At 42.9% G+C, this 24,577-nt stretch overlaps 1 protein-coding gene across 4 annotated transcripts; it reads right to left on the bottom strand.

Moving 5' to 3' along the window:
* Positions 1–1,844: 1,844 nt before the first annotated feature.
* LOC119549173 (diacylglycerol kinase theta) lies at positions 1,845–23,890 on the bottom strand. 4 transcript variants are annotated; one of them, XM_037856977.1, is made up of 18 exons: positions 23,813–23,890; positions 20,299–21,174; positions 13,069–13,148; positions 12,903–13,005; positions 12,354–12,460; positions 12,203–12,287; positions 11,936–12,136; positions 8,544–10,076; positions 7,649–7,933; positions 7,163–7,592; positions 6,777–7,098; positions 6,479–6,708; positions 6,269–6,417; positions 5,850–6,125; positions 4,740–5,025; positions 4,422–4,578; positions 4,242–4,349; positions 1,845–3,245 (listed from the first exon to the last, which is right to left on the bottom strand). In XM_037856977.1, exons 2-18 carry the CDS (start codon positions 20,408–20,410, stop codon positions 2,985–2,987), a joined length of 4,725 nt encoding a protein of 1,574 aa, XP_037712905.1. In that variant the 5' UTR covers positions 20,411–21,174; positions 23,813–23,890; the 3' UTR covers positions 1,845–2,984. The 4 variants fall into 4 exon arrangements, with proteins under 4 accessions (XP_037712905.1, XP_037712914.1, XP_037712925.1 ...); XM_037856986.1 differs by having other exon boundaries at positions 5,946–6,125; positions 23,813–23,889; XM_037856997.1 differs by lacking the exon at positions 8,544–10,076 and having other exon boundaries at positions 23,813–23,886.
* Between the last annotated feature and the right edge of the window lie 687 nt (positions 23,891–24,577).

Genomic DNA, 24,577 nt, shown 5'->3' with positions numbered 1-24,577 from the left:
GATTTTGGTGTACACTGCCATGCGATTTCCGTGACCTTTGACCATGGCAGTGCGTGTCTGATGGCTTGCGCGGGAAAAACTCTCGTCTGTATATGGTCGTGTTTATTTTTCGGTGTGACCTTGTGTGGGCGACGGGTCCTCAGCCGAGTACGTCCCGCTCCCATTGGTTTATCCTGGTTATAGAAGAACCGGATCCGGCTATTCCCGCACCCAACAGGACCACGTCGTCACTTTGTGTAGTGTGCCAGGGATGGGCCGAGTGCGCAGGCGATTAGCCGCTGAAGCGGGGGATCCGCACTCGACCCTTCCCTGGCCATCGATACTCAACTGTTCTGGTACTGGTGTGGTTTGTTTCAGTGTCGTTTACATAAGACGTAATGTAAAATTAGTTATAAAACTTTCAAAAATTGTTTTCTTTATAAGCGCTTTAAAGTTGAAATTGTAGTTTTCGGATTTTGTGTCCTTCTCTTCATTGGTTCATCCATTCCTCTAGGCGGATTTAACATCCAAAATAAGTGGTTTTCTTTTTGTTTCTTCTTGTTTTTCCTTTAGACAAATGCAGGTGAAATACTTGCGATGCCATTTTTGCCTACGCTCGAAAATGCATTTTCCTATTTCTCGTGGTTTCACATTTTTCTTGGACGCACAGCAGCGGAGAAAATTCATACCAATTGCACAATCCAAAGGTGTTTTCCATTTTTAATTCAATGGCGCACAGGACGAGCTAGGCCCGCCTGTTGTTTTAAATTTTTGTCGTCCAATTAGTAGTTAGCCAACTATGCAATTTGCAGCTTTTTCCCCTCTCCAAAGTTTCAATATCGAATCGATCGATCGATCAATAAAAAAAAGTTTCGTATAAATTTTCCCGCATCTGCTGTACGTTTTTTTCTTGACCTGGCTGGGTGTTTTTCTTGTTCCTGTTGGTTTTGGAACACTTGGGTTCGCTGAAACGCAGCATTATTTACCTAGCTGGTAATAGCTTTCTTTTCTTCTTTTTTTTTTTTGTCATAATTCGGTTTACGCGTTTTCATTTAGTTATAACAAACAATTTTCAACAATTTTGTACTTTTTGTTTTGTTTCTTGGGGTTTCTCTAGCCTTAGCTTTACATTTCTTTGTTTTTCTGTTTCATTCTCCCTGTTTCTTTTACTACTGCTTGCGCTTCTCTCTGTTTAACGGTATCACTAATCGGTTTCTGCTGTTGCTTACATAGGAACAAAACGAGAAGGAACATAATTGAACTTGAATTTGATACAACTTTGGCCAGACTATTGCTGTGTGTTTTTGAATTGAATCTCCTCTTTACACTATACCCTCTATTGTTTTTCGTTTAACATTTGAATATAGATTTGTTTTCTGCCTGCCCGTTACGCATCTTGATTTTAGAGTTTTTCAGGCGGACAGAGTTGGTTCGAGCTGTTTGAGTTTAACGTACTTATTTCAGACGTGGAAAGGCGGCCGGGTTCGCTGAGCTGCTAAATTGATCATCTAATCCGATCTAATTATTTTTTAGGACTTTACTCTTTTTACAAGTAATTTTGATTACAGCTTTTGATTTTCGAGTTGCCTGCTCTGTTGGTTTCTTGGTTTTGGTGTCTAGTGTGTGGACTGTGGACTGCTGAGATGGCTTCTGCTCCTGCTCCTTTTGCTTCTTAAGCTGCTTTGGTTTTGGTTTTGCTTTTGCTGTCGGGTGGGGGGATCGGGTGGGCTTATCGTGGGTGGGTGTCTGAGGGGGTGGGGTGTGGGTGTCTGCAGTTTGGTTCTGCGCTGGAATTAGCACGTTAAATCAGACGCTCGCTGTACCATATTCAGAAATCCGTGTTGTTCGTACCGCCGTCGCCCTCGGCTCCCTCCCCGGCCACGCCCACCTCGCCCACGCTGGGCGGCAGGGCCAAGGACAGCTGGGGGGTGGCCGAACCGGCCACCATCATGGTGGGTTCCGTATTCCGGCGTTTCATTTTCAGCTTGTTCTTTTTCAACATGGTTGCCTGCGTTCAACGGTAATCATTTTGAATTTTCATTTTCAAAGGTTTTTTTGAGATTTAAAATAGTGTAAAATTTTGAAAGGCATAGAAGCGTCCGGTGCATTAATTAGTTAAAAAGTTTCGATTTCATAAAGTCACATTTTTTTGGCATTGGTTTTTTGTATCGTGTGATTATTTTTTGTGTATTTTCATTTTGGAGAGAAAAAGAGAGTAAGAAAATAGAGCGTTAACGTAAAGGAAATAAATTTCGTTTGCCTTAGCTTAGATTGAGTTATAAGTGCTTCAAAAGCTAGCTGAGAAATCAGGCAAAATGCAACGGAACTCAATCAACTAAATGGTTTCGGTTATACATATTTCGATACTGAATGATGGATTACGAAAGCTTGCATTTAAAAAACGGAACGGAAACGGTAATAGAAACGGAAATGAAAACAAAATCGATCAAATTCGTTCCTCCAAGAGGAAAAACCAAAGATAGTTATTGCATAAAAATGAACAATAAAATATTGTAGACAACTTCTAGGCGCTGTGGTGTGTTTCGTGTGTTTGGTGTGTGTGGTATATGGTGTTCGTGGGTGAATAGTGGTGGATTCAGTTAGCTAAGTTCAAGTTCAATAGCGGTGGTCACAGTTCTTCTTGTGCAGTGGGTGGTTTTGGTTGGTTTGGTGGGTGGTCTGTGTTCTTGGGTGGTGGTTCAAAGTATTCAGAGCTTGACAGCACGTTTACTTTTATTTACAGCTATTTTTTAGTTTTAACTTTTTACTTTCTTTTTTTCATTTGACTTGTTAATGCTATTTCTCTCTTTTGGAAGATTATGTTTTATTTGCTTGCGCATTGGAGTTTTGCTCTTGTTTAAATATTCGATTGGCGTTTACAATTCGGCCATTATCTCTGCTGCTCTGATCTGTTATGGGTTAAAATGGTTATGGCCTGGCTAACTGTCTATCTGGTATTATGGGTAGAAACAGGAGAACCAATATCGCAGCCCCGTGGCCAAGCTCTAGGTGCTGCCAAAGCCGGCAGGTAGAGCCATCGAAGCCTCCTTCTCCCCATTCTCGGCCAGCTGCTGCTGCTGTTGTTGCTGCTGCTGCTGCTGTTGCTGTTGCTGCAGTTGCTGCTGCGAGTGGGACTGCGGGGATCCCGATACGGATACCGATCCCGATCCCGATCCCTGTTGGGCCACCGATAGACTCAGAACCGCCGGCGAGATATGCGGCTCCGTGAGACGGCGCTTACTCTTCGTTTTCTTCAGCATGGTGGCCTAAATATATAGCGTAAAACACACACATTGTCAAATCCGACATACACACAGGCACACGCACATCAAACAGAGAAACATTTTAGAACGCTACATAGTTTGTTCTTTTGCCGATTTCATTAGTTTTTTTTTTACTTTTTCTTTTATTGTTTTATTTAATTTAATTTTGTTTTTCAATTTGCCATTAACAAATGAAAAATGCAGAAAAAACATGGCTATTTTACAAGGTTAAGGGGTGGCTCGGGGTGTTTCAAGTGGTGTGTGCTCTATAAATTAATTACGACACATCGGGCGGGATTTACCAGGGGACAAATTACAAATTTAACATACAAAACACGCATATCCAACGCACACGCAATAAAATGTTATTAGGATCTTAACTGGTTGACAATCGGTTTCGGTCTATAAAGTTTATAAGCTTACTATCGAAACTAATTTTGAATGCAAATTTAAAAATGGGATATTGTTTTTTTGAAGATTTTTAAAGATCAAATATTTAACAACCATAAAATTAGTTCCCAATTTACATCTTTATGTTGCTTTTTGAGACTGACTTTTTTTTACACTTATTGGTGTTAGTAAACATAATATTTCGCAAAAACCCAACCGATTGTCAATATATTTCATTTTCATTACACTAAGGAAATAAAACAAAAGGCATTCCTATTATTATGTCCTAATTTCGGTTCTTTATGTTGTGCCCAAGTATGACTTAAATCTAAATTTAGACTGTCATGTATGCTGTGTGGATATTAACCTTGTTTTTTTTGTTAGAGTTGAAATGAAACCAAAATAGGGGTAAACTAAAGGTGTTGTCCTCGAAATATTAAATAATAATGGTAAGAAAAGCACTTCTCTTTTAGGCATGAGCTGAATTTGTTGTTTATGTGTAGATATAAACATGAAATGAGGGTAATTTAATTTGAAGAAGCAAGCATGCCATAGAACAAAGGAACAGCAGATACATGCAGGGAATCGGCTACGAAAGGAGTCACTTACCTTGAGGGCCGACTTCAGGACGACCACATCGCCGGGACTCTGGATCCAGGGTTCACCATCCACCTGCACGGGCATATCAGTGTTCAAGTGTATCTTGATATGACCGCCCTACGGTTAAAATATATTGAAATATATTAATATGATAGCTGGTAAAATATAAGAGCTGCTTTTGATGATTACCTGGGCTATGCGCATAGCTGTACGAATTCCGGATTGGATTTGACCCAAGTGGACCACGCCAGTAACGCCGACCACCTCCAGCATACCATCGTAATGGTTGGGCGTGGAGAACTGGTCGTCCTTGTCAGGACCCCAGGGATTGGCACCGCTGCCCCAGCTGGAAAAAATAAGAAATATTTCAGAAACAAATTACATTTTACATAATTAAGAAGCGACATATTTTCTATTATTTATTATTATTATCTGCCAACACATAAAGTATACACTAGAGGTTTTTTCAATGTTTCTCATTTAAAAGATAGAAATGCTTCAGCTCACCTCAAAATATTCAAGATGATAATGCCATCGACGGGTGGCAGTTCGACGATCTTGCCATCGACCTCCAGGCGCAGCTCCTTCTGCAGATCCTTGACAGCCTTGCGACCCACGATCTTGCGCAGGCCCATCTTCACGTAGTACCCCTTATTGCGCAGTCGCGAGTTGAACTGGTTGGGATTCTCCTCACGCGCATTGTGGAAGTCCAGGCAGAGGTCCGCATCTATGCCAATGCCAAAGTAGTTGTTCATCACGAAGATCTGAGAGTTATCCTCGTTTTGGGCTCCACCTGCATGGGACACCAAGATCAGTTAGTTTAATTCAGTTAGCCTTTGTTTTGGCTAACACATCGACACATGACACCAAATATTTAACTGACAACATCGAGGTGGATAGCATCCACTGCTTAATTTACCCAAGTATAACTGGTAGAACCTTTCGGTGTCTGGACTTATCATTGTTTACCTTACCTCTCTTAGAGTTTTGAACATGCAAATCCTCTCAGGAATATCTTTACACATCGAAACTAAACAGCATTTCTCATCAGATACCAAAAGGTGGGCTTGGGTTTTATGTATATAATAGGTTTTTGGGGTATCTTTGGGTGTGTTGATTTCATTGAATAATTTAAAGATTATAATTAATTTACATATGTATATATTCTATATCCTGAAAGTTCTAGTTATTAATATGTTCCCTTTTTGTAAGTGGCTAAATATGTTATAAAATTTAAAGAGTAAAAGCTTTACTAAACTAGGTTTGATTTTGATACTTTTAAGGAAAGTATATTATTTACCTACAAGATATACAAAAAAATTATTGAGTCAATGCTATTGACTATTAATAGATTCCTTTCGAGCACTATTATATCTACATTTATACAGTTTTGAATATAGTATTTTGGTTTTGCATGGAACCAGCGAAATATTACAGCCGGATTGGGATTAAGTCAAAGCACAGAATTTAATTACAACACAAAAGAAAAGTTTTGGGTGGACTGGGACGGGGTACTGGAACGGAATCGGAATCTGTGGGGTTAGACACTAGACGGGTTTACGAGTATGTAACGTAGAGAAAGAACACACGAACGAAGTTTTGAAAACACCAAATGACCTGATATATCACTCGATGTCAGAGCCGGTAATTGATGATGCTGATTGGTTTGTTGCGATTGCGATAGGTGTGCTTGGTGTGCCTTCTTCTTCTTACCGGTTGTTTGCGAGGGCGCCTTCATGGCCGGCTCTTCTGGCTTGTCCTCCGGATGAAAGACAACCGTCCAGCGGTCCAGCCGTATCTCCTCCGCCTCGATGACGTCGCGCAGTAGATTTAGGGGATCCTCACCGCCGGTATAACCGGAGCCCCAGCACAAAACGCGTGCCAAATCGTTGCCTAAATGGGGTGTTGGATGGGTAAATGCAATGAATTAGTTGTAATTTGAGGTACTATACAGATAAAATACATTATAAAAGTATTTTTTGGAGTTTCTAATGGTTAAATCACACCAGCTACAAAACATATACTTCTCTACTTACCAGTTCCCAAGGGAACTATAGCGCAAGGTGGGCTGGAGCACTCCGAGTCCTGGCCCACATTATCCAGGCACTGCAGCACCCATCCAATGGTGCCATCTCCGCCGCAAACCAGAATCTTGTAGTTGGTTATTTGTCGGAATACATACAAGCTAGAAGGGATAGTACGGATTAATAGGAAACATAATAAATAGCACTAAGAGTAGGACATACCCAGGTAGAGGACCGCCATTGTCCAGATCGAAGACCTGGTAGGGATTCAGAAGTTTCCTGAAGCTGGAGATCAGCTCCAATCCTTGGCAGCCTCCAGACTTCACATTGACGAAGACCAGCAGTGGCCTCACATCCGAGGGCACCATGCTGGGCTCAATGTTCGGCAGTAGCAATACCAGTAGCTTCTTGTCCTCGATGATGGTCTCGCGGAGATTGTAGAAGGCGCGAACCTGCAAGTTATATCCACCATATTAATAGGATTCCTATAATAGGATTACTATATTTCTGAGACACCCACCGCCTTCATGGTGTCCTCGAAGGTGAGCACCACGGAGCCATACTCATAGTAGATGGGTCCAATGCTGATGAACTTGTTCTCATCCGTTACGTACTTGTTGAGGATCTGCTCGTAGTTGCGCTGCGAGAGACCAGTGGGTAGGTTACCCACGAACAGGGCGATATTGGGGCCATGTGGATCCTGCTTGTGCTGCATGTAGAACCGCATGAGCTCCATTTGGCGAATGGAGTCCTTGCCCAGCTGCTTCATAATATCCCAGGGCCTTTCGTTCCACGACAAGATGCGTTCGGTCACGCCGCGATCGAGCAGCACCTCCGAGCACCTGGTGGGGATTACCATATGGGTTATAAAAGATCTTCAATATTATTAGAGTACAATATCCTCACCTGTAGTCCTGTATCTGGTTATCCTGCAGCCCAAACTTGTCCAGGGCATCGCGTATCAAATCCTTAATAACTGTGCTATTATCTACAGGAACACTGACATAGGGATCCTCCAGCGAAGAGCACTGCAGCTTGCCGGGGTAGACGCGCACATGGCCACGGTCGCGGTCGTGGAACCGTAGGTAAATGGCCGGCCTCTTGCCCTCAAGATGGGTCAGGTTGAGCACGGGCGTGGGATCCAGCATCGGGGTGTCCTCCATGCCGGCTGGGGCGTACAGGTCGGTCAGGTAGAAGGCCTGCGGGTCGCGCGTGATGTGGAATGCCCGCAGGGCGGTGGTCAGCAGCTGCTCCAGCGTATAGGTGCGCTGCACGATGATCACCCGGTACTGCTGGCGTCGGAATGAGTTGTTGCCATCGAACACCTTGATCATCTCTGTGACAGAATGGGGAATTACGAAAGGAACTAAAGGAACCAATCTAATGACTTACCTATATCCTTTTCCTCGCGCTCCTTCTCCTTCTTCTCGCGATCCTTCTCCGACTTATCCGACTTGTGGCCGGAGCCGGAATCGGGCCTATAATGGCCGGAGGAACCACCGGCTGCTGATGTCGAGGCACCAGCCGTTGACGAGCCTCCTGCTCCTCCGCTTCCAACGCCTCCTGCGCCACCACCACTGCTGGTGGGTCCATGTCCCGATTCTGTCTTGCTGGCCGACTCCTCGTCCTTGTAACGGGGTGCTTCGCCGCTGCTGAACTCCTCGGATATGCTGCGTGCTGGGGGTCACAGGAATGTGGGTGAGTAACTGGCCAAATCCTCATTGGGACAGGCATTTTTTAGTAGCAACAAAAGCGGCTTCAGCCCGGTGTTAAATACTTAGTTACACTCGGAAAAATCGGCATTAAATATAGACCTAAGGTCTTTAAAAATATATGCACTTTTATAAATGGAATTTTAGTACTTTCCACAGTGGTACCAACGGAAACAGCGCGGGCAGCCCGTGGGATAGAAATTTTCTCTGCCGCCGCTCTGCTTTGCCTCTGCCGGTGACCACTGCTTTACTACCAAATCATTATCATCATATAATATATTCAATACCTATTATTCCGAGTACTTTTCATGCTGTTATGTCGGTGTTAATGATTAGTGGCATTGCAATGTGGGGCGGAATGGTGCGGATGATTAGTGGTTCGATGGTTAGCGATTAGTGGGATGTGGCTCGGTGGTTTAACAAAAAACGGAACGGGGCAACCAAAAGCAAACCAAAACAGAGTGGTTAGACCCAAAAGACCCAGAACCCAGATCTGTTAGCAAGGACTGAGAGACAAGGACAAAAAGAGACAGAGAGAGAGAGAAGTAAAAGGAGTACTGTTGTGGGCTAGTCACCTCGACGCTTCTGGTAGCGCGGCTTGCGCCAGCCGACGGAGAGGCCCTGTCGCATCTGGCGGAGCAGCCGGCCCAGGACATGGCCATCGCTGGCGTCACTGGCCCGCGAACGACTGCTGGCCCCACCGTCGCTGATGTCGCCGGCAAAGGCCAGATCATCGCTGGCCCCGCTCGGCCGGTCATCCAGGTAGAGATCATCGAAGCCCACATCGTCGTCCACATCGGTGGCGTCCAGTCTTCTGGCGAGCATGTGAAAGTTGTCATCATACGGATGGTAGTTGCCATCCTCGTCCTGGATGGTAATTTCGATGTTCTGCGACAGTCTATCCAAACTGTAGTTGCTCTTACCGCCCGCCGCTCCCACGGCATTCTTGGGCGATTTCTTCGAGCGTCGACGCTGGAAAAGTCCACGTCCATACTTCTTGTAGCGCGAAACGGCCGTGATGGCCGCCGACTCCTGGAAGGACTTGCTCCTGCCTACCGGCGATAGCTGCAGCAGCGTGGCCGGGGCGGAGGGCGAGGCCGAGGAGCAGTCGCTGGAGTTGGAGTTGGACAGCGGGGAGCTCAGGGAGCCGCCCTTGCCCTGCGCCTTGTGCTTGGGCATGAGTATGGGCTTGGGCTTGGGCTTGATTTGGGCCAGAGCCCCAGTCTTGGGTTGCTGGCGTCCGCCCTGGACGCTCAAGGCGTGTCCGGACTTTCCCGGGGCAGTGGTGGGGGTGGTGGTGGTGGCGCTTCTAACAGCTCCTCCTCCTCCTCCTGGAGCATTGGAGGCGTTGCTGTTATTACTACTATTATAGCTAAGGTTGCTGATCAGATTGAGACTGCTGTCGAGCTCATCGGTGTTGGTCAGTTCGCCACCCGTATCGGAGGTCTCGTAGCAGCTTTCCCTGGGCGCCGTCTCGCCATCGACCTCTGCCTCGGCATCCCCGTGGTAATCCGTCTCGCTGACATCCCTTGGCTGCCGACTGCGCAGGGATCGCCGGCGCAGGGCGACGTCACAGTGGTCATAGTCATCGCTTAGATCGCCACCGCTTATATCACAGACACCGCCGTCCACGTCGTCCTCGTCCTCGCTGGGCGAGATCCCTCCGCTGGAGCCCCTTTTCCGCCTCCGCTTGCCCTGTCCCAGCTTCCGGAAGAGATTCGTATAGAGCAGGTGCAGCGAGGAGTTGGCCGACGGCGACTTCTGCAGATTCCCGATCACATTCGACGTGGAGGTGGTCAGCTGCAGGGCGCTGTCCTGCTCCGTGTTCTCCTCCTCGGGCTCCTCCTCCTGCCCCGGGGCGTCCCGATCCTGATCCCGATCGTGATCCTGCTCATTGCTCGTCTCACCCACTGTCAGCGAGGAGGGCGTGGGCGAGTGGCAGAGCGAGATGGAGCCACAGGAGGTGGGCGTGGGCGGCGTGGAAAGGAGAAAATTTTGTTTCGATTGCTCAAGCCTTTGCCTGTGGAGCTCGAGCAGCTCCTTCAGGTTAAGACCCGCCAGTGACCCACATCCTGCACCCGGAATCGGGCAGCTCAAATCCGGACTGGCTGCCGGTTGTTCAACACACACATATTGCATAGAGAGACACATCATCAATCAACCGAAAACGGAAATTATTTCCATAAAACCCAAAAGAGAGAAAAGAAAAGAAAAAAACAGATAACGAAAAATAAATCAAAAATCAAAAAAGTATAGGGAAAAAATCGAGGAAAATCATCGGTGGGATTGGTGGAGTGATAGAGTGGTGGTGGTCTGCCATGATCTGAATGAGCTGGAGCGATGTGATATCTGATCGTTGGAGTTCTTATTTCCGTTTACATATTTTTTTTTTTGGTGATCGGAGTGTGCACACAACACAACATCGATAGCAACGATTTGGGGGGTGGGTGAGTATTGCTACATCGCTATAGAGGGTAAGTGTGCCAGCCTACACTGAGAAAATAAGTCCCAGAATGCACTACCTAACCCTATATGAATAGTTCCCAAACAATATTAAGTTCCTGGATCTCTAATAATAATAGAATATCATTTAGAGTTTAATCCTTTCTTTTTGTATCGCATATACTGTGGGATCCTTAATAAAATTTTTTAATATATTTTTAAAATGCAGGTAAAAGAAGTACTATCTTTCTTTATATCTCCTATATCAAGAGTTCGAAAAAAAAATTGTTTGTTTTTCGTTCTCATTTTTATACCCTTGCAGAGGGTATATTGATTTCAGTCAGAAGTTTGCAACGCAGTGAAGGAGACGTTTCCGACCCCATAAAGTATATATATTCTTGATCAGCATGACTAGACGAGTCGATCTAGCCATGTCCGTCTGTCCGTCTGTCCGTCTGTCCGTCTGTCCGTCTGTCCGTCTGTCCGTCTGTCCGTCTGTCCGTCCGTTTCTACGCAAACTAGTCTCTCAGTTTTAAAGCTATCGGGCTGAAACTTTCCCAAAAGTCTTATATCTTTTGCAGGTAGTATATAAGTCGGAACCAGCCGGATCGGACAACTATATCTTATAGCTCCCATAGGAATAATCGGACAAAAAAATGAAAAAAAATTATATCTTTGGTGTTTTTTAGCATATAAACTCCTAAGCTTGGAAATAACAATTTTTAAATAATGTTGAATTTTGAATTAAATTTTATCGAAATCGAACGACTATATCATATAGCTGCCATAGGAACAATCGGAAAATTTGTGGAAAAATAATATGAAAAAAATTTTAGCTTCGGTGTTTTTCAACATATAACCTCCAACGCTTGAAAATAACATTTTTTAATTAGTTCTGAATTTCGAATTAAATTTTATCAAAATCGGACGACTATGTCATATAGCTGCCATAGGAACGATCGCAAAATTGGTAGGAAAATAATATGAAACAAATTATAGCTTCGGTGATTTTTAACATATAACCTCCTACGCTTGGAAATAACATTTTTTAATTAGTTCTGAGTTTCGAATTTAATTTTATCAAAATCGGACGACTATATCATATAGCTGCCATAGGAACGATCGGAAAATTGGTAGGAAAATAATATGAAACAAATTATAGCTTCGGTGTTTTTTGACATATTATCTTATACTATTGGGAATATCATTTTTTGTGTTTTTAAATTTAATAATTATAGCTGCAAGGGTATATAAGCTTCGGCTTGCCGAAGCTAACTTCCTTTCTTGTTGATAACGCTTTTTTTAAAAGCTTTTTCTTTGTATCACACAGAAACTTTCATTTTAAATAAAAGCAATTAGCTATAACCAAAAATGTATTACTTTATAATAGAGACAATATTACAAAAGCTGCATTCTGCAGTAAAAAGTTTCTCTCAGTGTAGGATCTGGCTGATTAAGAGGTTGGTTTTGATAGGACCATGATGTGGTTCCAGTATATCCTTTCGAGGCGGGACTATGTACTTACGACACGAGTAGTCGCGCACGAGCGTAGTCTTCGATTTGACCTGGACGCCGATTATGGCCTCGATGGGCACCTCGGTGCGCGGAATCGAGACTGAGTGCGGAGGTAAGTAGATAGGTTGTAGAATACCAAAATTACATTCGGTTGGCAGGTACATGCGACATCCGGCATGGGTCGTCATGCCACACCACTCGCAGCGATAGCCTGGTTTAAGAATTATTCAATTAATAAAATCTGATATTGAACTACCCATATATAGTGTCAACTTACCAGTGAGACATTCCGAGGACCAACAGGTTTTCTTGCAGTAAGCGCATTTGGACGTTGATGGAAGATTACCCTCTCGCCAGTGATGCTGTTTATGGATTGCATGTTACGCATTATCCTACTGATCCTGACAAAAATAGGAGATAGCACTCACCTGATGCTTCACATTAAGCAGCTCCTTGCCCGGCACATACGTGGCATTCTCGGTGCAATCGGGCACGGCAAAATCTTGGCACTCAATATGCGCGAAATATTCGCAGACTGTGGGGAAATGCATCATTAAGTAAGTGGATTTTAAATATATAAAGATTGTAGAAGCAACAAAATCTAGGTTTATCCTGACGTATACGTTATTATATAATAACGTAAAACGTAGCATACTTTTATGGTAACACCTTAATACCATTTCATGGCTGTAGTTTTCTCTCTAAAGACATCAGTTTATTCTTATTTTTTGTTCATATCTAAGTTATTGGTTTCGTAATTGTTTTTACATTTCTTAAACATCAATTTTCCATTTTCTCTAGAGAGACACAAAAATGGCTGTGTTATAGGGTCAATACATCTATCTATATAGTACAATATGCGCTTGATGGTTCGAACAATGGATCGCAGGTGAACAGAAGTGACTGACACGGAACACGACTGCTGCAAAACCCATTATCGTGGGGATGGGGATTGGGGGACATATACTGTCACTTACCTAAACAATGCACCGCTGGCGTTTCATCCAATCGCTTACGGCAGACTGTGCAGAATTTTCTCTTGTGATGAGTTGGCTCGGACCAACAATGGGCAACGGGATTCTGGGCGGAATGACACATGACAGCTATATTCGTTCTGAATTGTGCATAAATGCGAGTACGTACCTTTATAATACATGGAGCGATGCCGGAACAGGGCGTTACCACGCTGGTGACACATCGTTCGTGAATGATAAAGTTGCAAACTGAAAGTGGAGGAGCAGAGAAAGAGATGTGGTTATGCAATGTGTCGGCAGAAGTTCAGAAGTTATTTCAATGAGATCACAATGCCGAATGTCTATCTAAATGGGGCAGGCAAATTCATTCATATCGCCCAACAAGAAAAAAAAACCTGGAATTATTTTCAATGTTCATTTGATTGGGTAAAACTCAACTAAACCAAAAAAAAATGGTTGAAAATAAATTTTACATTTGATATAATGAATGTAGAATAGAAAGTACGATACCCTAAACTAAATACTCCGAGCCGCCATCTTTTATAATAAAAAAAATCTTCTAAGAAGTATAATTAGAAAACATAATCTTTTTAGACTCATAAGATCGCTCATCTATTTGAGATCCTTAAAGTCTATAAAAACAGTTTGAAGTGTGGATGTTTTAAGGCCCCTTAGAGAACTGTGTTCTAAATGGGCCCCCCGGTAGGCCCCTCCCAGCTCCGCCCCTGTGTGCAACCGCAAAGCAACCGCGTCATTGGCAGCCTGCATGCCATTCATAGTTGCCGAGTTCACGGACGACGGGACATTCATTGAAGTTCCCCGCAGGGCAACCAAAGGGGGCGTGGCGGGCGGAGGAGGAGGCAAGTGGCAAGCCCTGAGCTAAGTGGCCAAGGTAATGGAACCAGGGGGTGTGGTAGAGGGAGGTCGAGAGGCAGCACAAGGATAACTGCACGCACAAAGCCCGACTACCTACATATCCCTCTCTCGCTTTTATGAGGCTTAGCTGTCTCTTTCTCTCAACACCTGGGTAGAAAGCTAAGCCCTGTTGCACAGAAAGAAATAAGATCATTTCGGTCCAAACATTATTATGAGTTTTTATAAAAGTTAAGTTCAGTTATTATAATGAGTTAAATAAAATCATTCTCAACGAAAAACTTATACGTTTTCAGAATTTAATCTCTGATATTATATTTCCCCTCATCATATTATCCTTATTCCTTGAATCTGAAGCTTCACCCTTTGGAACCCTGTGTGTGTATAGTAATACTATTATTTCCCTGATATCTCAACAAAATCAAGTGTCTTTTCATAATGCCAGACAAAAAAGTAAACTGAGTCCTTTGAAGATAAGGCTTCGATGCTATATCTATAGTTCTATAGAAATCAATTTCTTGATATCTAAAGAAAGTCTACTTTATTTTAATAATGCCATCCAAGAAAGGGAAACTAAATTCTGGGGATTAGCGCAACACCCTCTCTCCTCCCTGTACAAACATACTAACATATGTACATACATATGTATGCTCGCGATTTGTGTGCACCAAACTTAACATAGATATCAGTATTTTATTTTTAGCCCGCCGTAAAAGTTGTATTTACACATAGACAAAAGTCGGGGCGGCCTACAAAAACAAACACTTGCTGCATTTGTATGTAAATGCATAATTATCTGTTGTGTGTATGTGTGTGCAGTGCAAGGGGGGGAGTGGCAGGGGGCGGTGGGTGGCAGCAGAGAAGAAAGCAGAAAACTAGGCCGCTGACCTGAGGCGCAGTGCTGACGTCATGAATGAACTCGTGAATGTGCTTTAGTTTTTTGGCCCGATTTATAAATAAAACAGCGGGCAGTCGTCAAGCAGTGCAGGCCAAGCAGAGCGAAAAAGAGATGAAGGAAGGACAAACGTGACGCTCGCTGCAGTTGCAAGTGCAACAACAACAAAACATACATAACTGTAGTTCGCTCAGCCAGCTAGCTTGCTATCTCTTTTTGGCCCGATTGCTTGCCTTCAGTTTCTTCACTCTGTTGTTGTTTTGTTGCACGTGCGATGGGTGGTGGTGGGTGGATGGGCGCTTGGGTGGTGGAATTGCAGAAGCAACAGCTGAGCATGTATACGCCCTGTGGGTCAGCGGTTGAGATTTGTGTTTCTTTCTTTTTAGGTATTTTCCACTTTGTTGCATGCCTGCATTATGTATACCAGCAAATTTGTGTGCTTTCTCTCGCTCTCTCTTCGTCTCTATGTCTCTTCCTCTCTCCCTCATTCTCTTTTCGTTTTTTTTTTGTGTAGATAAGCATAAGCAGACAAACAGAAACAGCGATGCCAACGCATGGGGAAATTTTCGAAATGCTTTTCTTTATGTTTTCCCTGTGTATGTCATGTCTCTCTGTGTGCGTGGGGAAATTTTTGGGTTGGAAACTCAACACACTTTTACTTTTCCTTTCCCTTGTCCCAAAGGCAATAAAACCAAGAATAACAAAGGAGAATCAAGAAGAAGACGGCGAATAAGAAGAAGCAGCAGCATAAAGCCAAATTTAAAGCACACACCAATACACATATACATATGTACGAAGACCAGGACGAAACAGAAACAGGATAAATATGATGAAGAAGAAGAAGCAGAGGGAGTTGGAGGTTAGGGACAATTGAATACGCACAAGTTGACATGCGTAGTGCGTGAAGAGGAAGCACAATTAAAATTGATATTTGCCCAGAGGAGAGTTATACAATTCAATTGAGGTGTAGCCAAAACATACTTATACACACTAGATCCACATACATGCCAAAGGCAGGAGGAAGAACTCCCCCGAATTAAAAATAGCTAGTCTGCTTAATAATAAATAAGCATACACATAGGCACATTCGCAAAGAGACATTTAGATGACGCATATCAAACACGCATAAATCATATACCCCAAATTTCTCTGCACAGTGAGAAAAGTTGATGTCAAATTCAAAGAAAGCTAGGAAAACATCTCGATTTCTAAAATAACATGAAATATTTCACATAAAACACAAATTGTGGATAGCTTGTTTTAATATTTATAAATTAAAAATTAAAATCAGTAAATTAAAATAATTTATTTTCTTATTCTTTAAAACCCCACCTTTCATAACTATTTGCCTGTTTTTTATCCCACTCTCACTTACCGCAACGACGGGCAATTTCAGTAAAACAAATTCAATTTCATAGCAATCTTTTCCCCTGATTAAAATGAAAATTAAATAAGTGCAGTTTCTATTTCACTTGCAAATTGCAAAATATTTTTAGACACACGTTCAAAAGGAGAGATAGAGAGGAGAGTATTTTTAGATTGAAGCATGATTCTATGTGAAATTATATATGCATTTCTATCTTTAACCCCCACATCCTTATATCTATGCTCCCTTTCTTCTGCACTGCTTAACCGACATTTAATCGGACTTGGCTTGATTTCATTAACGTCGGAAACGCTTTCGACTGGAGATTTTTTCCGGCTGGCCTGCAACGTCAGCAGTGCCCTCCCTCTTTATCGCTCTTTGAGATTCTCCTCCTCCTCACCGTTCCGTACGATGTGCCAGCCAAACTGACGACCCCGAAAGTCTATTCGTTATACTCTATCCAAGGGGGTATATATCATGACTGAGACACATTATTATAATGATTATATCGCGGTCATATCCTATACTATATATTTTTACCCACAGACTATATTATTTTATGGTTAGTTTTCTATTTCTAACTTATTTTCAAAATAAAGGATTATTCTGTTGATTTCTTAGGAAACTTGGTATATACAATGACTGTTTCTTTTTATTATAAGGAATATATTGTGTTAGTACCCTTTACTACATATTTTTATACGTAGACTATATTATTTGATGTATAGTTTTCTATTTCTAACATTTTTCCGAAATACAGGTAAGTTCTGTTGATTCCTTAGGAAAATTTGATGTTATAAAATTTGATGTTACAAAAGAAAACACCGTATAGGGTATTATTGGATCGTTTTTAAAGGCTACCCTTTGTTGGGGCTCTCGTTGTTCTCCACTCACTTTGGTTATGAATGAACAGCGTCGACAACGAGGCAATTAACAAGGCAAATCCCCCTCACCACTCATCGACCCCAGGCCCATTCTCATCCCCCTTTCAAAACACCAACCTCCCACCCCACTCGGTTTTCGGTTCCGCTGGCATCGTCGTCATTTTCCATGGCGGCCATTGATGACGCACTTTTAGCCCTTCGCTGCTATCGGCAGGGGCACCTCATTCGGATTCAGATTCGGATCCAGATCGGTGTGGAGTGGGGGGTTGGGTTCGTTGTTGCATTGAGGTGGATGGTTCAGGGGCGCTCTGTTGCCGGCTTGTAGATATCCAAAACCATACCAAGCCAGGCCAAACCAACCCCACCACCACCCTCCCCTCAGGTCATGCATCCAATTTGATTTGGGTGCGCACCTGCTGCTCTTCGCTGCAGTCCGCTCCTCCACTTCCCCTGGAAAACCAATTGAAAATTCGCCTGCGGCCTGCGCTGTGTGTCTGTGTGTGCGTGTGTTTTGCACAGTGTACGAGAGTGCATTTCGCATTTGACCTACTTTCAAGAATCAGAGAGCCTGAGCTCTATTTCTGGTCTTTTTCTGGGTAACTGCGTGGGCAGCTACAGCTGCAGCTCCAGCTCCATCCGGGGTCCAATTAGATATGCAACTCAATTATGACGGCCTTTTGAATCATCTGCCCACTCCGGAGCTGCAGCGACGCCTCTGCACTATTTCCATTTGGCCAACGCGGCGTATACGTGATGGGCGGCCAAGGAGCGGAGCTACGCCCCCGGGAGTATGCAACAGCCACTTGACACATTTCCCGCACTCATCACCCAGTATATAGTATTAACATATATGCTGCACATATATAAACATCGGATGTTTTGCCCGCCATTAACACAGTGCCAAAATGCACTGAAAATGTCATAGGCAAGTGCAAAGAAAACAAGTCGAAATTTCGGGATCTTTTTGACTGCCGAATGGGCAATAAATTCCCAGGCGAATTGGTGGAATACACGAATGAGTGCATCTATGGAATCCCGTTTTTGGTCATTCAGTGCTTTCCTTTTATGATCTCCTGGTCTAGCCATTAAACTAAACAGAGCAGCAAGCAATGGTTCACTTAAGAAGACCAAAAAGATATAAAGAACCTGGTTTATAAATAAACCTTCAGACAAAAGTAATAAACAATCCTAAAACATTCAAGGCATTTTTTTTAAATTTCGACAATGGTTTTAATTAAATTGGTATAATTACTTCAAGAGGAAATCATAGACTATAGATCAATAGATTTTTATATTTGTTGACCTACATTAAATTTGAAAAATTCATATGGGCTCTTTCTGTTCTCATAATAAAGAACAAGACTTGAATTTTAAAGCATAACAAACATTTGTATTTTGGAAAACGAAACAAATATATTTATTTTTCTTTTTAAAATAAAATAAATGTCTTTTCATGTGTTACAACAGTTAGTATCTTTATGTTAAAGTATCTAATCAGAGTGTTAATAGTGCTAATTCTGCCATTTAGTAAGGTTGGTCTAGAAAACTGCGAAGTGGCAAAAGGCGCGCACTCTCGCCAAAACTATAAACACACTGCCACATGAAAATGGCAAGCGTGATTCGCGATAATTATTATAATAGCAACAACCAGATCCACAAATCCCATGAAATAAAAAGAGGAATTACACAAATAAACAGAGGAAAAGCGGAGAAGATTCATCACGAGGCGAGGCGCCTAACACGCTTCCCATTGGGAGAGTCAGATGCCTCAGTTCTGTGGATTCCGAATCCGAATTCTGTTCCTGCCTCGATTCGATTCGAATCGTTTCGAACCGATCCAAATCGCTTTGGTTTTGGCTTAATTTGCGCTGGGTGCTCTGTTTTATAAATTTCCATGGCAATGGCACATACATACCCATATATATATATATAGTCAAAACATATATACACAGCGAATCGGAGCTGTCTATGACGTCGTTGGCGCTCCGCTCACGTCACGGCAGACACGGCCAACAGCCGCACAATTTGGAAAAGTTCAAACGCGCACACTTATCGGCCGCAAATAGCCCGATGATGCCGCCCCTATACCATACCATAGCACATACTACACTCTAGATGTGGATGTGAATGTAAATGTGGATGCTGCCCCTGTCGGACCGACCATACAATCTATACAATCTACACAAAACTATAGATGACCCATTGGTCATGTGGCGATGACGTCGGGTCTGCCGATCATGCTGCACAGGGGAAAACTTATATCATTTTATTGGTAAGACGCAGATCTTATGGCAAGAGTCTTTTTCAATTGCTCTAGCTAAAGGTTAGATTATGAACTTCATGTTATATGCTGAGTACTTTAGATTTCTATCATTAGTTTTATCTTTTGTACCCATTATATCCTATTATTATAAAAAACATCCTCGAAATTATACCTTTATAATGAATGAATACCCTATTTCTGATAGTAATAGGACTGTTATGTTTTTCTCCCTGCATTTCTGTTTTCCTGTAATGTCTTTGTTTTTACAACCTCCCCATCGGCATCATCAGCGGCCGCATTTCCATTCCAAGTTTATGGCAATTTAAAAAGTATTTTCAAAACTAGACGAAATGTATTTTTACATCTGCCGCTGCCGTTGAAGATGTGCGATGATTTGCGTGTTGCCTTTTCTCGGTTCTGTTTAGTGCACATTAATTACAACTTATTTCTATTGCGGCCGTTGAGACTGAATCGAGAACTGATAGACAAACACCAATTCAGAAGAATTGATGAAGACTGGGGTATTGAATAAGTATCAAAACGTGTCTGAGCTTCGCGGTCAAAATAAGAAATCAATTAAAATATTCATAATAATTAAATTTGTATCGATTATGAATAGAATTCCAATAATTACACATAAGTACCCTTAGTTAAATAAATTATTGGGATATATGTATGTAAATAGAAAAGCAAATATATTTTTGATTTTGAAATTGATTCATTTCCATAGTTACGGATAGTTAAAGCAATCTCCAAATTTTATTAAATAACCACACCGATAAAACAATTATAAATATTTATTCTACGAAATTCTTTATCCCTTCAACATATACTAAAATGTTAAAAACGATACTTTTAAATACGTCACTTAGAACTTTTAATAAATGTTTCTTTATACTTATCCTAATGTTTTCTATCTATAACTAGTGCTTTAAAAGAAGATAAAAATCGAAATTATTCCATATTACGTTAACATTATTGATACATTTATGCAAATATATATTAAGCCTGCCAGAATCGAAATAATCATGATTGCTTGACCTTTTTGAATGCTGATCTCGTGATCTCCCCACAGTGAACTCTAGTACTAAGTGGAATCAATGGCTTTTGGTACTCACCTTCGCAGATATATCCCTGCTGGATGAGGCCCCAGAGGAGATCCGAGCAGTGGTGACAGTATGTTGGCTTATGAAATGTCTTCTTCACGAATGAATGCCCACCATCCGCCATTTTGTTTGCCTGTGTCCGCTGCCCGTCCTGCCTCTTCCTGTCCTTCCGCTTCCGGTCTATCCTGCTTGCCTTTGTGTGCTGCCTTGTGCGTTATGTTATGTGCGTTGCTGTTGCAGTTGCAGCTGCAATTTCAGTTGCTGTTGCAGTTATATCTGCAATATTTGTGGCTGTTGCAGTTGCAGTTGCAATATTTGTGGCTGTTGCAGTTGCAGTTGCAATTTGTGTGGATGCTGCTTCTGCTGCTGCTGCTGCTTAGATGGGCTATTTCGAAGTGGGATTCCTTGGGTTTGGCAACTTAGGCCGCTGCTGCCGGGGCGGGCGTAGACGCCAGCTGAGGCAGCGCTGCCGTACCGACCGAGGGCGTTCGATTGGCGTGGGCGTGGCAGGGCGAGTATCCGGCCAGCTTGGACTGCTCCTTCTGATCCTGCAGATGCTTTTCCGACTTTTCCTGTTGCTGCTGACAAAAGCGATGCGAAAGTGACGACGGCGAAAGTGACGGCGACGACGGCTGCATTTTCATCCATTGGTCAGGTAGCGGCTCCCTTATCCGGACATTTGCTTGCCGGGATCGGTGTTTTTCCTCGCTTTCGAACTTTATTTATCTTTGCTAGTTTCTATATACATATTGGCTATGTATCATATTTGTTTAGATTTATGCATCTTTGGTTTTTGCTTAAGCGTTTTCGTTTATAACTTTCTTTGGTGGTGAGTTTTTCTTTGTTGTTTTTTTTTACTGTTAATTATTTACAATTTCTGGCGCTGCACTAAACAAAAATTTGTTAAATTATTTTCTGCATTTTTGGTGTGCCATTTAATATATGGATATATGTATTTTGTATATAACACACTGCACACAGGCGCGGACACACACGTAGGCACACTTCACTCGGCGGGCGGTCTTCACTTTACTACTACCGAAAACGAACGACCGCAGCAGCAGCAGCTCGGAAAATGTTTTTCTTCGACTTCGCTCCATTCCATTGCTTTTTCACTTTCCGCTTTCCTGCGCTGATACGTGGGCGCCGCACCCCCCAAAAAAGCAAAAAAAAAAAAAACAGCAGAGCCAAAAAAAGGAAAACGTTTCCCGATAATAAAATCCACAAGAGCGGGAGTTTCCACAGGGAAAAGCGAGAGAAAGAGAGTGAGCTGCGCGAGAGAGAAAGCACGCGTCATGCGTGGTGAGTTGGCTAAAAAAGTTCCCAGTATTCTTGGAGCACCATAAAAAAGTAGTAGACATCAATATAATAATAGAAGTGGCAAAAATATGATATCAACAGCGTGTGCGGCTGGGGAAAAGAGAGAGAGGGAGCCAGAGAGCCTGGAGAAAGAGACGGGGAGCGAGCAAATACGAACTGCATTGCTTCAGTTTCCCCAACGCGATTCTATTAATTTCCATAGCCGCGTCGCCCTCAAGTATGCAACATGTTCTGTGATGAACCAATTACCACCGCCACCCACTTTCTCAGCCCCCCCATCCGCCCCTTAAAAAACACCCAACCCAACCCAATCCAGTCCAATCCAAAGCCGCCCACTGCCAGCGGGGATGGCCAAGGACAATCCAGTCAAATATTATATCATACAGGTCCTAATAATAGACGGAAACAAAGGTAACGACACTTGAAGTTTTCAACTTGATGACAATAAACGATAGCTAACGGAAAGCACACAAATCCCCATTGTGTGTATACGAAAAGTTAAGGTCGTCATAATAGCCCTTGAGCCTAAGGATCTTGGTCTTTATTTAGTGTGTATCACTTAACATGTTATGAACATTGATTTTCCCTGAAATTAGGTCCTATTTTATGATCTTAGCTAACTGATAACTTAGTTAAGATCTGGGTTCTAGTTTTAATTACACGTTGTTAAGTTTCAGGATAAAACATTTACATAAAAAACATTTGTAATTACCCTTTGTATATAAAAGTTGGTTTTAAATACACTGTTCCTAACTCTGCAATACCCCTTATCTACATAGGACCTTCAGAAATAGGTAAGTTATGATGATTCGATAGGGATAACATTTGCAGAAAAAGGGGAAGAGTTTATTTTCCCCTCAAAGGATAAAGAGTTAGCCAAGTGATACAAGTTTCAATAGCTTTGCAAAGGTATTTACAATAAATGGGGTTCAAGAAAGCCAGTTGTTGTGGGAACTTGAGCAGAAAGTTTTGAACTTGGACTTGGCAGTATTCCTATTATTTGGGCCGCAACTGTGAGCGAGGAGCCAGCCTGACGACGTGGAATGTCCAGGACCCGTTTCCCGTGTCCATATATCCTGGCCAGCAGGCGATGTCCTGGCGACATGCGCACTCCCCAACCCACCACGCCACCACGGCTCGAACTCAACTCCACCACGACGGAGCGGTTGAGGCGAAAGTGGCCAAGTTTAAGGATAAATCACAACGAGCAATATTTTTGCAACAAAGAGGGGGAGTGATGAAAACTTTGCGGCTTTGCTTTTCTTACGGCCAATTTGTGTTTTGTTTTGGACTGGGCTGGGAGAAAACCCAAAAAAAAAGAAAGAAAACTGAAAATTATGGATGCTAATGGGGGGGCCCCCAAAAAAACAGCAAGATATATGATTTCAGAGGCTGTGTATACACACTCTACAACTGTAGACAAAGCAGCCCTACTTCGCACCCACTGGGGCCGTGGTGGCGCCCACCCCGCCCACTGCCGCCCCCCCCCCTGGACTTGCCACCCACCACTGCCACCCACTTTTCCACCCAATGCTGCGCGCTTCGCTCTTTTCGGGCCGCATGAGCAAATCGCAATAGATAGAGAATTTTTTTCATTCTTTCTTTTGCTAGTGCGGCTTGATTCCTTGCCACCACATATATATGGGATATACTCTATATCTGTATCTGGGCAGTGTGCGTGTGTGGCCTTGTCTTTTTTTCATTGCTAATCACTCGAAGGAGTTAATTTGTTAAAGCTCGCCTCTTGGGGCTGGGGAAAGTCAGGCCTGGAAAATTCATCACTTGGCTGGCACATATGACAACGTAATTTTCACGCGCACACATACACTCGCGATTTTGGAGAGAGAAATTTTATGTGTACCATACATTTTTGAAGCTGCAAAATTTTGCACATTCGATTTTCACACTGCTGCTGCGGCTGCTTTTCTATTCGATTTTCCTTCTCTTTTGCCCCGCACTTCAGACTTTTGCCCGTTACCACCCGGATGGAAAATTTTTGCAAAGCACAATGAGAGTTTTTCCACTTTAACCGAGTTCTACGCGAGCTTTCAAAGAGTTTTTCGACGAGTTTTCCACGAGTTTTCCACGAGTTTTCAACGAGTTTTGTGCACTTTTTCGGCCTGCGAGTGTGTGAGTATTTTTCCTGTGCGCTGTGCTAGCTGTGTGGAAATTGGGGATCCAGTGAAAATCCGCAACCGTTACGTACGGAAGAGCACACCTAGCTGCTGTGTGTGCTCCGCTGAAGACGATGGTGCGCTCTGCGGACGGGTCCGCAACTTTCTCGCAGCGCAGCGCCTTTATCGCTGCCGTCGCCGCTGCTCCGCCTGGCGCTCTCGCCCCGTCTCGCTTCCACTGGAGGGGGTCGCATATCTGCCTCTCGCTCGGAGGTGTGTTGAGTTCTCGCCTTCGAATTCCTGTGTGCTTGCGAGCCCAACAACAAACAGGGGGAAATTTTGGGGAGCTCCCGTTAGCTGGTTGCTCTGCTCTCTCCGCTCTCTCGAAGGCAGCAGGATGCCTCTCTCTGCGCTCTCTCTCACTCTCGCCCGCCCCCAAATAAAAATGAAATCAACAATTTGTTGGTCGGCGAGCTGCCAACTTGGCCTCAAAATAAATGTGGCCAAATTGGGGCAGGGAAAAAGCCCAAAGAACAACCGTTATTCCAATTGGAGCAAACTTACCTAGATTATGGAAAGATTATATAATATTATATATTTATTATTTTAATTTTGGTAGAAAACTAAGTATTAATCATTTTAAAAAAGTAAACATTTAAAACCTGTAACATATTTAATTTATGATTAAAACATTCAAAAAGAGTAATGTATCTCAAGAATACAAATTCACAAAATATCATTGCCTACTTTTTTGTGCTTCCAAAAATGGGTAATCTTTCCTTCAAGTCGGTAATATTAAAACCTTCGTTGTGTTTTTCAAAGACAGGTAAATACAGGTTATACCCAAACAAGATCCC

The sequence above is a fragment of the Drosophila subpulchrella genome, chromosome 3R (assembly GCF_014743375.2).
Source record: "Drosophila subpulchrella strain 33 F10 #4 breed RU33 chromosome 3R, RU_Dsub_v1.1 Primary Assembly, whole genome shotgun sequence".
Classification (NCBI taxonomy): domain Eukaryota; kingdom Metazoa; phylum Arthropoda; class Insecta; order Diptera; family Drosophilidae; genus Drosophila; species Drosophila subpulchrella.
Note: the sequence above shows the minus strand (reverse complement) of the source record. Positions and strands in the feature narration are given on the sequence as shown.

Bases quoted from the DNA above. Each gene is read 5' to 3' on its own strand.
- LOC119549173 (XM_037856977.1), bottom strand. From the start codon at position 20,410: ATGGCGGATGGTGGGCATTCATTCGTGAAGAAGACATTTCATAAGCCA. The intron at 6,418-6,478 runs GTATGTCCTACT...TATCCCTTCTAG, and splicing joins AATGGCGGTCCTCTACCTGG to CTTGTATGTATTCCGACAAA. The intron at 4,350-4,421 runs GTAATCATCAAA...TTTTAACCGTAG, and splicing joins CAGCTATGCGCATAGCCCAG to GGCGGTCATATCAAGATACA.